General features: G+C 38.0%; 1 protein-coding gene across 2 annotated transcripts in view; it reads right to left on the reverse strand.

Annotated features, from left to right (window-relative positions):
* LOC148948750 (glutamate receptor ionotropic, kainate 2-like) overlaps nucleotides 1-12,204 on the reverse strand; it is a 70,517-nt gene that overhangs the window by 18,019 nt on the left and 40,294 nt on the right. For both annotated transcript variants that reach the window (XM_089094079.1, XM_089094078.1), the window contains one exon: nucleotides 1,909-2,115. In XM_089094079.1, coding sequence (XP_088950205.1) covers nucleotides 1,909-2,115 — 207 coding nt within the window. The remainder of the gene's footprint in view (nucleotides 1-1,908; nucleotides 2,116-12,204) is intronic.

Consider the following 12,204-nt stretch of genomic DNA (forward strand, 5'->3'; position numbering starts at 1 on the left):
GGCTATATTTGTTAAAGATGGGCCATTTTCTTAAGAAAACACTTACATTAGAAAAAAAATATAAATGTTCCTTTATTACCTAAGTAACACGACAAAAAATCAACTGATTTATAACAAATTAGCTGAGTTAACAACTCCTTCGGGGTTAGCTTAACTGCTAATCAGTTTAATCCTTTTTTTATTCCACTGATACAATCCAATCACTAATTAGAATCATTCACACTCCTATTATTCAAAACATTAATTAATATCGTTCATTGTCTACGTAAATTAAGTTATAGGCACTACTGGTTTAGAGAAACTAGAATAGTGACATAATTTCACTTTATCGACCCTCAAATTCCATTATGTGAGGGAGCTCTGAATCTCTTTGAAAAGGTGTAAAGCTTCTATAGAATAACGTTGAAATTGCTATACCTCCGTCAGAATCCAGACGAAGCATTCTACTTCAATAGCCTCCCTAAACCAAACCTTTCCCCACATTTATTATATATTTAGGCTCGTGGCACCCTTTTTTAACCAGAATCACAGAGATTCATTATGTATCGCCGTTTAAAGCACAAGGTTTAACTGTGAACCTTCAGGCCCCAGGCCCTCATACCATCCTATATCCACAATTTATTATTATTTTTCTTTTTTTTACTGGTTGGCAGAGATTAACAACCTATGTACTTTCTAACATCAAACAGTTCCATGATCCCTCTAAACACCCCTACGTCCCCCCAGCCTCCAGTTTATCAGTAGAGAGGTAGGCAAGTTGGACTTTATTTGAACCAAACCATCGTCACGCTCTACGAGGTTTTTTATTCCTCCGGTCATCAACTTTTTGCACAAACAATTCTCCTTTTGTAAACCAGAATGAAACAAGAACTTTTACCTCTGTGATTGGTTAAACAAAGTAGGCTCGAGGCCCCTCAACCCTATCCCTCAACCCATACCCAACCCTATTCACATTTTTAGCAGAAAGGTGACCATAATCCACCAAATTTAAACAACAAATAAACAAGGATTTTCAATCTGTATTAGTTGAGGCAAAATATGGTTCCACTATCCCTCGAATACATCCCGCTTATCTCTTCACCGGTTTTTTAGCAGAAGCTTGGGTATGTTGCTCTTTATTGAAGCGGATTCATGTAATAACTTTCAGTGTACGTAATTGAAGCCACAATAAGGGTCCGTGACCCCTCCAACACACACACACACACACAACTCAACAATATAATTTTTAGCATAAACATTCAGAGTCATATATTTGTCCTTCTGGTATTTCGTTGTTATTTTTTTTTTTTTTTTCCTTAGTCTAGTATAAAAAACAAAATTACTATCTATAAGCTTTTTAGGTAAAAAAAAAATTCCTTTAAAATGACAAAAATTTCATTTAATGGGGTAGGTTACCCCCCACCCCCCCTTAGCCTGAGTGATTCAAGCCATACCGCCTACATTATTCATGAAAAAGGCTGTATCTTATGTACATATTTTTAATCAAGTTTGTTTTTATCTTATTGATTACAAGCTAATACTGCAGTAAAGAAATCAAAAATCAGAACAGTACGCGTTCAGTTTTATAAAACTCGTTTGATTTTCCTCAAATTCAGAGTTTTAAGTATTACAAAACACGCTATGAAGCGATTACTCCTGTGCAGGCTCACTCAGTGCCTGTGAGGAGCAACAAGCAACTAAGCCAAGAAAAATATGAAATAATTGCCAAAAAAATGTATGGATGGGCAATAAAGTGCATGGGCATTAGAGTTATATAATGTAAAGTTGTATGGTGGGAATTTGTAGGATGTGGAAGTTTTGGGATGAGAAATTGTGTGAATGGGATTACTCAAGCCAACTTAAAGTCTTTCTTTACCGTTTAATTTTTTTTTGCATGAGTAAAAAATAATAGTAACAAAGAAAACTTACTCCGTCTAAAATTTCTTTGATCATTCCATTCCACTGTCCAGTTTCTTTATTACGGTTTCCCCATGCATTATCTTCAACAATTCTGTAAGTATAGTTGAAGCCAAGGAGTTTGGAAACTTCATCTATAACATCAATTGCCATTCCTTCAAATCTGTCATTACCAATCAGTTGCTCCGGTGACTCTTTCAACATAGCATACGGGGGACTCTGGAAGACAAATTGAAACATGGCCCATCGTTCAATTTCAGCTTATATAGTTTAAAGCTTACTTCATGTTTAGAAGGTATATTAAACCCATGAGCACAAGAAAGGAAGAATAACCCAACTTACCAAACTCTTCTACTTATATTGATTAAAAGAAATTACAATAGCAATGAGCAAAAAAGGGTTTATTTTATATATACTTATTTAACATAGTTTCCCTTTTTATTTAAGCATTGCTAATCCCAGAACAAAATGAACTATAAGGATAACATTTGAGATTACACATCAACGGAGATTTGTCCCCTATTTTCTGATACGTAAATTTATGTATTTCAGAAGGGGGTTTTCTTGAAAATTAATGGCTCTGAGAAACCGTAAAAATCAAACATTCATCCAAAATAGAAAGACTGTTCTTATAAATTCCTTCCTCCTCTTGATTTAAAGAGTTCGAAGAAATGAGTTCGAAGAAATATAAACTCCTCTTGGAGAATGAGTTCCAATATAGTAATAATAATAGTTCTGGCCTAGCTCCCATGGAGTGAGGTCAAGGCTAATTTGATGACATTTTATATACATATTCTTTTTAATTTTTGATTGATTCATATTTACGCTTAAACTTGATTTATATTTTAAACTTGTATTTAAACGACAGCTTTTTTACGTATTGTACGTATTACTGAAACATCGCGGAGTAAGTTTCATATTTCGCTCTCTTCTGAAAAAAGAGTTTACATTTCTTCGAACTCATTTGTCCTTCCTCCTCTTGGAGAATGAAAGGATGAAAATCTGCTATCTCCGTCGTGAAATTTTGTGAAAATCGGGGGTAGAGAGCAATTTTACAAAGCGCTGTGCAAGCAATTATAATGAAAAATTGACACATGTCTTAAAATTGATACGGCGGGTTATATTGATTTCTGGTCGCATTATTACGTACCTTAAGCATAAGAATAGTGTATATATATATATATATATATATATATATATATATATATATATATATATATATATATATATATATATATATATATATATATATATATATATATATATATATATATATATATATATATATATATATATATATATATATATATATATATATATATATATATATATATATATATATATATATATATATATATATATATATGTGTATATATATATATATATATATATATATATATATATATATATATATATATATATATATATATATATATATATATATATTTCACCAAGGTGGTGAAATATAAAGGGGAACGCCCAATGGATATGTAGGGTACGTCCATAGGAGGTACGGATCGAGGGGGGACCTTGTACCTGGGGGTCTATAATAGAAACTGAGGCACCCTCACCCGGGGCCGTAAATACAGGTGAGGAAAAAGAAAACCCCTTAAATGTGCACCCAACAGGGCCCACCGGTGACTGCACACGCCTCGTGAGTTCCATAGCTTCTCCCAGTAATGGGTTAAATTGCATGGTGACTCAGAACACCACCGTGGGAGGATCTTCTATAGGAGGACAACTGTGGCAGGGTGTAAGATCCAGATTTATGGACAACTGCAAAGGGCTGCCTCGACCCTTTCGGGGTACCTGCAAGACTGGGGACCTTGCGGTCAACTCTATTCCTACTTGAGGAGTGGCGCCCCTCGAGGAAATTAAAGCCTAGTAAACGACACAGCATTCGCACGGGATTCTGATTAATAGACAATTCTTCTGGGCTTGGTCTGTTTTGACGGGCGTTTTCGAGCTGTAAAAACTATTTCTAGCTAATTATATACTATGGGTTGCCTCCTCGTAGTAGCATAATATTTGTAGGCATGAATATTTAATGAGTTGGAGGTAATAGGCTTGAGACTGTCTGTGCAGAATTTTGACTCTTGTTGATAGAAGAGCATCACCAAGTGGTAAAAACCATGTGGTTACCAAGATGGACTCAGAATTGGACAAAGCCTCCATTCATACTGGAGGTCCCAGGGACTTGGTGCTGTCAGGTTCTAAGCCGGCTTAAGCGCTTTGGTTTAGACTTGAGAAGATATGCTGGTCCCTATCCTGCACTAGTATCCGGGATCATTACTTTTCCGGAGGCCAAAATAATTTCAATGATTTAAATAACATTAAAACTGGAACCTGGAATATTACGATGTTAAAAAATAACTATCGTACTGACATTTTGATTGACGAATTCAGACGATTCGAATTGGACTTATTAGGAGTTTCAGCAACTCATATCTTAGTGGTAGGAAGCATGAAACTAGGTGATATAGAATTTGTTTACTCGGGCAGGAAGTATGGAGTATATAGACAGGGAGTAGGGCTCATGATGAATATGGAAGCTGCTAAGTCTTCTTTAGGTTGAGAAGGTATTAATAATACAATACTAATCGCTATGAATGTTACTTACAGTTACAGGAGCGAATAGACAGGGTCCCAGGTAGAGATATGGCGTTTTTACTAGAAATTCAAACGCCCAAGTCGGTAGAAATAGGGATAGATGGTATCCTAGCCTAGGTAAACTTGGTGTAGGAAAAGAAAACAGTAATGGCTTCAGACTTTTCCAATTTTGCACGTATAGCAATCTAGCTATAACTTGCGGTGTTTGGTCATAAAATGGCTCATAAGTTAACATGGGTTTCACGTGATGGTAAGACAGCAAAACCTTGTTGATCATGTTTTCAGTGTTGACTCTCTCACAGCTGAAATAAAACTGATCTACGATAGATAAATAGAATGTTCGAGAGAGAGAGAGAGAGAGAGAGAGAGAGAGAGAGAGAGAGAGAGAGAGAGAGAGAGAGAGAGAGAGAGAGAGAGTAGAGAGAGAAGAGCAATCGTGTGACTTCACAGAACCTGTTTGAATAAGATCTTCTAAATTCTCATTTTGACAGACCCTTAACTTTCTAAGGTAGTGTTCTTGTTTCAATTAATATATCAATAAATTGAGTAAGTGCGTTTTACCCATGTCGTAAAAGTTGCATACAATAGTCCAATGATGGAGAATCATTTCTCATTATATCGTTAAGTACTCTTCGAGAAAATATTTTCCTTTGAAGAGAAAATCATAATCTATAATCAAACATTTTTCCATAATCCATCTATTTTATAATTCTAACACTCTCACCGCTGACTTCAGACTAACCAGGATTCTTTCCTTTTCAAGAATATTCGGTAACCTGCTAAAATAAAAATCTAACAAGAAAAAAATATTTTTATTATATATATAATTACAACATTCAATTACTGGTACAACTTATTCTCCTCAATATATTTCACTATTGCATTTAAAGCAGTTTGAAGTATATGCATATGCACTATATCAACTTTCGCTGCGAAGCATATGCTCCTCCAATTTGAATTTACTCAATGATACGACAAATCTTGCATACACATCATCCCATTCAAAGCTTAGTCGAGATCCTCTTCTAATTTCTGCTGCTGAGTCTGCTCTTCTCGTCTTTGCATCACTGCTACTGCTACCATCTCCACTATCAGATTCTAATAGTGTATACATATTACTCAGTTCTGATAATATATATCTTGTTACACAAATGAGTACAATCAATCTTTTCTCTCTTAATTCTATTTTCTGAATATTTCTTTATTTCTCTCTGAATATGAATTACGTTGAAAATCCGTCCTCATATTGGTTCTGGTTGCTATGAGCGGTTGCTAGGGCTTCATGAATATGGTATAAAAAGGTCATGACTCTAGTACACAAGTTATGCCTCAGGCTATTTTTAGTCTCCCATATTTAGGTGTAAGCCCAGTAGCATTGACGGATTTAATGTCTCAGGCTATTTTTACTCTCCCATATTTGGGTGTAAGCCCAGGAATAATTATCCCTCTACTAATCAGAACGTTTTGAGCATAGGTGTAGAGTTTCAATTTCTCGGGGGGGGGGCAGTCCTTGCACCAAAAAAGAGCAACATAAAAGCTGTGTTTGCCTTAGGGAAGATGTGGGTCAGATGGGACTTGTATTTTGACATGTTGTTTTAAGCATAAGATTAAAATTACTATATGATTGGAATCTCGCCGTTAATTTGCGAAATATTTCTGTTTAGACTGAACCTGTCCCAAGGTGCCAAAATTTTTTCTTGACTTTAAGTCGTGAATAATTGGTACTCACCAATGCTACGGGTCAGTCGAATACAAAGAGTTTCTTCATTTCTAATTTCTAACACATGCTACATCTAGTGGGATAGTGAAAACGTATTCATCTGAACTTGAGCTCGCTTGATGAACTTGTCTGTGAGTTTGTTGAAGTCTACGCTTTCTAGGACTTCCCTGTGCACTGACAAGACAGCTAAAAGATTCAGTATTTCCTGGGCCATGGTTGACCGAAAATATGTTTTTAGCCTTCGGAGGCCTGAAAACGATCTTTCCGAAGTACAGTTTGAAACTGGCATATACAACACTATCCTAATTAACTTCACCATCTGGTGAGCAACTTTGGCAAGGGAATCATTTTCTTTTAGAAAACTGACAATAACATCAAATTTCTGGATCTCCTTTTTGTTCGCCTTAGCTTGATCATGGAGTATGTCTCGGTGCAGCTGTAACTGGGCGTAGTCCTCAAAATCGTCTTTATAGAAATTTGCACGTGCGAAACGTCAAATACGTCTATGACGAACTCTTCTACTTTAGAGAGATGTCGAGTTGTTTGGCTTGGTTCAAATCTTGTAGTCAAGCCCATCAGTATGAATTCGATAGCTTCATAGAAAACTTGGCGATAAGTATCTTCAGACTTAGACGGATGGTAATGAGCACCGCTTCCATCAAAATGACTAGGAACTTTGCGTTTTCTCGGGAGCTTTGGTTCATTGAGACCCAAAATGTTTGCAAATGAGACAGCTGCCTCACATAGCAGTTTAAAGCGATGTTCATTCCTCATACCTTTCAAGACCTTACGGAGGCAATCAATTATTTCCTCTGCCTCTCTGAAGTGGAGCTGCACTCTTTGAAGTGCAGTACTGGAGTCTTCTACTGCTGTAAAGATAATCCGAAGAATTTCTAGCTTGAAGAATGTATCAAAGATGGTAAAGGTCTCAAGAAATTCATCAGCTTCGGCTGTCTGTTTACGGTTTTCTGGGTGATTGCTGAAGTCCTCAAGCCAGTGGATTATTTCGGAGTAATTGCTAGTGATTGCCGTGATAGAGGGGTTTCTTAAGATCCACCTAGTTGGACAGAATGGTCGGAGTGCCACCCCTTCATCTAGCTTTATGCTGTTGAAACTGGACAACCTTTTCGAGGAACCTCTAACAAAAGCGATAAATCTCTGGACCATGTTATTAACATTCCTCATATTTATGTTAGTTTTCACCGCATCCTGAGCAACCAGGTTCAGACTGTGAGCACGGCAATGTACATATTAGGCTCTTCCCTCCTAGGCCTTCACCAGAGACTGTAGACCCCTTTCGCTCCCAGACATGTTAGCAGCGCCGTCGTAGCATTGTCCATGACAATTTTGTAACGAAAGACCGAAACGACAAAGGACATCCAATAAGCACTTAAACAGTGTTTCGCTCTTTGTGTTTTCAGTTCCATAAAATCCAAAAAACGTTTCGCTTATGTCGAGGTTGTCATCAACAGTTCTAAGACAAACGGAAATCTGTTCTTTACATGAAACATCAACGGTTTCGTCAAGCATCACTCCAAAATACGTGTACCTTTTCACTTGATATATGAGGAGTCTAAGCGTAGCATGGCACATTTCCTCTAATATTTCATTTTGAATGTCAGGTGACAACCACTTGTACTTTTCTGGTCTGACAAGCCACTTTTCTAAAACCGGAACATCCTTTGCCCTTAGTTCAAGAAGGGGTCGGAAGTTCGAAGACTCTTCTTGCTTACCTCTTATAGGTATTCCTTGTGAGGCAAGGTACTTTAAAGACGAGAATATGAGCTTCAGAGCTTTGCGAGAGTCATGCGATTCTTGCTTATGTTGTGCACTTAGCTGTTGACTCACGTCATTACCGCGGTGCAAAGAGTCTGTGGTTGCGATAGCTGCTTTGTGAAATCCCGAAGCTTCGTGCGACTTAAAGCGATCGAGCGCCCTTTTCCAGTTGCTGAGTCCTTTCGTTACGAATGTGTCAAAGGACTCTTTATCGTGAGAAGTCTTTGGAAGGGACATTTTCATATTCACTGCTTCTGTGCAGACTGTACACACAGCACCGTTCTTAGTCGTGTCGAGTCGTAACCATTGGTACTTTTCAGTCCAGCTAGCTTGAAATGTTCTGCCCTCCTTAGTACTATTACTACCGATATCCCTGACACTGACTGTATCAGCTACACTAGACACATTGGTACTACTAGGGCTACCTTGGTCATTTGCTTTCTCATTTACATCACTAGCTCGAACACTACCGCTGAAACTACAAGTACTCGGTTGTTCGTTTATCTGTCCTGTTTCTGTACCAACATGTGAGTTCCCATTTGTAAATTAGGTTCTGTCTTTAGAGTTCTTAGCAAAAAGATATAGTGTTCTAATTTTTTCATTGTTAAAGTTTTCGCCTCTGTTTCTTTCACTCACAGTCCGTTCAAGTTCAAAATGATCACTGAGCACTGACGGTTTCGCCAGCGGATCCTACCTTTCATTTTCGCTTTCGTTTACTTTTTCAGGAAAAGGGGGCTCATGCAAAATCAAGATTAAATTTGAAGCCTAATTGTGGCTGTAACTGTCAAAATCGACAGGTTATTTTTCTGCTCGCCAGGAAGGAAAAGAAACTGATTTGCATGATCAGTCAAAAGAATCAGTCTTAAGACTGAGAAGATAACTGTGAAGTCTGCTTGTGCTAATAATCTGAACGTTACAGGGCAGATTTCGAAATTTCTTGGGGGACTGAGCCCCCCCCCCCCCCGAGCTTCTCCCATTGGGCCTTGGTCCCCTTGCCCCCCGAACTCTACGCCTATGGTTTTGAGAATGTGCTAAACTGAAACAGATTTGCAGGAAAAGATACAGAGGAAAAGGAAAAAGCTTGTGATACCTTGGATGTGAAGGATGTGAATAAGGCTCCAGGTGCTGATATTGTGGTAAATGATTTTCCTAAATATGGTGGCTCTGAGGTTCAAAATAAGCTACTGATTTTTTGATGATTTTTGAAAAAGGGGAAGTACCTAACGATTTTAGGAAAACCTTAATTAGAAACTTTATAAGAAAGGCGATAAAAGTGAGTGTGGTAATTGTCGAGGCATTAGTCTGGTCTCTGTAGGTAGCAAATTACTTAGTAATATGATACTTTCTAGACAGAGAGATGCTGGAGACAAAGTTTTAAGAGAAGAACAGCGTGAATTAGAAAAGATAGAGAACGTGTCGACCAAACTTTCACTCTTGGTTAATAATTGAGAAGTGCCTGAGTTGTCAAACACCTTTGGACGCCGGTCTTATAGATTATGAGCAAGCGTTGGATTCTGTTCATAGAAGAGCTTTAGAAAAGGTCTTATCCTTGTATGGTATACCGGAAAAATACATTAAAGTAATTAGTGTTATGTATGAGAATAACACAGCCTCGGTTAAGGTAGGAAATGAGGTTAGCAGTTGGTTTCGTATTAAATCAGGAGTTAAGTAGGGTTGAATTCTATCCCCCTTTATAGGGATATTTATGAGGAGGGACTTGGAGGAAAGGCAATTGGAGACCGCGAAATTAAATGGGGAGGAAAAACTCCCCATTTAAAAATGATTTTAAACATCCAAGATGAAAGTTTGAGCAAAATGAATGAACTTCTAGGGGGTATGGGAGTTCAGTGTGCTATAATAGGTTTGAAAATTAATGTTGAGAAGACTAAGTCACTCAGGCTAGGAATAAGCGAAGATGAAAATGTGACGTTGGGTAACAAAAAGATTGATTAGGTGGGCAGCTTCATTTACCTTGGTAGCATTATTAGTAAAGACGGTGGGAGCAGTGAAGATCTTTAAAGTAGAATATCCAAGGCTCAGGGGGTTTTTGTACAGTTAAAGAAAAAAGTCTGGGAGAATAGGAAGATAAGCCTGCAAACCAAGATCAGAATATTGGAAGCTACAGTGATGACAGTGGTCAAATATGGCTCTGAAGCATGGGTAACTCCAAAAAGCAAATGAAGGTTTTTCAGATGTTTTCCAGAGAAAATGTCTACGGTTTGCTCTGGGTACCCGGCTGACTGACCGTATTTCAAACAGTAGTCTATACAAAAAGTGTAGTTCAATTCCCCTTTCCAGGGCTATAGTAAGAGAAATGTTGAGATGGCTAGGGCACGTTCCGCGGACGAAAGATGACAGATTGTACAAGATTGTCCTTTTTGGCAACCTTCTAGGGCTAAACGTGAAGCGAGTTGTTGTCGTTTGGGGTAAGAAGATGTCATAAAGAAAGATTTAAAGGAAATAGGAACTTCCTGGGAGAGTGTAAAGAGGGACGCTTTTAATAGATCGGGATTAAGGAGGATAAAAAATTATACAAGTATACAATTATGCAAAAATATTTTTATATATTTTAACAAGGGATTACAACAATTCAAAAACCTTAAAAAAGAAAACTAAAAGTTTGAAGCTTAGTCGATATCGTTTTTAGAAATCGGATTTGATTTAATAATGAAATATCTTTGAAAAGAACCAGTATGAAGACAGCAAATTATCTGCGGTTAGAAGACAAGCGAAAATGAGAATCATAGGCAGCGCCCTAGCGCTGCCCAAGTAAAGAACGATGTGGCCACAATGTGTTTTTTTTTTCTTCGACAGGCACTTCGTATCGAAGGAGTTGTCGTAGAAACTTCGAAAAGGGCTCATCCGATTGGAAATTGGGATGGCTAGTGCCCTTTTTAATAGTCGAAAGTTATTGGAGGGCAACCCCCCCCCACGCCCATCATTCCCCCAAACACGTCCAATAGAAATTTTGAGATAGTCATTTTGTTCAGCGTAGTTGATTTCCAGAGAGAAAATATGTTTCTGAGGAGGACACTCCCCCACAACTCTCGGGGCAAGGGTTTTAAGTTATGCCCTGAGGGCATATAAGAACCATGTTGGCACAATGTGTTACGCCCTGGGGGAATATAAAGTTTTTATAGAAGGCATTGTCGCAGAAACTTCGGAAGGGCCTCATGTGATTGGAAATTTGAGTGGCTAGTGCCATTTTTAAAAGTCGAAAGTGATTGGAGGGCAACTAGCCCCCTCCCTCGCCCATCATTCCCCCAAACACAGCCAATCAAAATTTTGAGATAGCCATTTTGTTCAGCGTAGTTGATTTCCAAATAGAAAATATTTTTTTGAGGAGGACAAACCCCCACAATCCTCGGGGTAAGGGCTTTAATTTATGCACTGAGGGCATATAAGAACGATGTTGGCACAATGTACTATGTATTATTTTTTTTCCTTTAGAGAAGGGCACTTCATATGGAAGGGGTCATCGCAGAAACTTCGAAAGGGGCTCATTTAACTGGAAATTGAGAGTTCTAGTGCCCCTTTTCATAGTCGAAAGGGATTGGAGGGCAACTAGCCCCCCCCCCCATGCCCATCATTCGCCCAAACACATGCAATAAAAATTTTGAGATAGCCATTTTGTTCAGCGTAGTTGATTTCTACATAGAAAATATGTTTTTGAGAAGGACACTCCCCCACAACCCTCAGGGCAAGAGTTTTAAGTTATGCCCTGGGAGCATATAAGGTTTCTATAGAAGGCGTTGTCGTAGAAATTTCAAAAAAGGCTCATTCAATTGAAAATTCAAAGGTCTAGTGCCTTTTTCAATAGCCGAAAGTGACTGGATGGCAACTAGCCCCACGCCCATCATTTCCCAAACACATTCAATCAAAATTTTGAGATAGCCATTTTGTTCAGCGTAGTTGATTTCCAGATAGAAAATATGCTTTTGAGGAGGACACTACCCCACAGCCCACAGGGCAAGGGTTGTAAGTTATGCCCTGGAGCATATAAGGTTTTTAAAGAAGGATTTGTCGTAGAAACTTCTAAAAAAGCTCATTCGATTGGAAATTCAAAGGGATATGGCCCTTTTTAATATTAAAAAGTAATTTGAGGGCAGGTATCCCAGCTCCACGTCCCTCATTCCACCAATCACTTCCAATACAAATTTTCAGATAACCAGTTTGTTCAGAATAGCTAATTTTCAAATAGA

The sequence above is a fragment of the Artemia sp. Qi Xiang Cuo genome, chromosome 9, assembly GCF_049724085.1.
Source record: "Artemia sp. Qi Xiang Cuo chromosome 9, ASM4972408v1, whole genome shotgun sequence".
In the NCBI taxonomy this organism is placed as follows: domain Eukaryota; kingdom Metazoa; phylum Arthropoda; class Branchiopoda; order Anostraca; family Artemiidae; genus Artemia; species Artemia sp. Qi Xiang Cuo.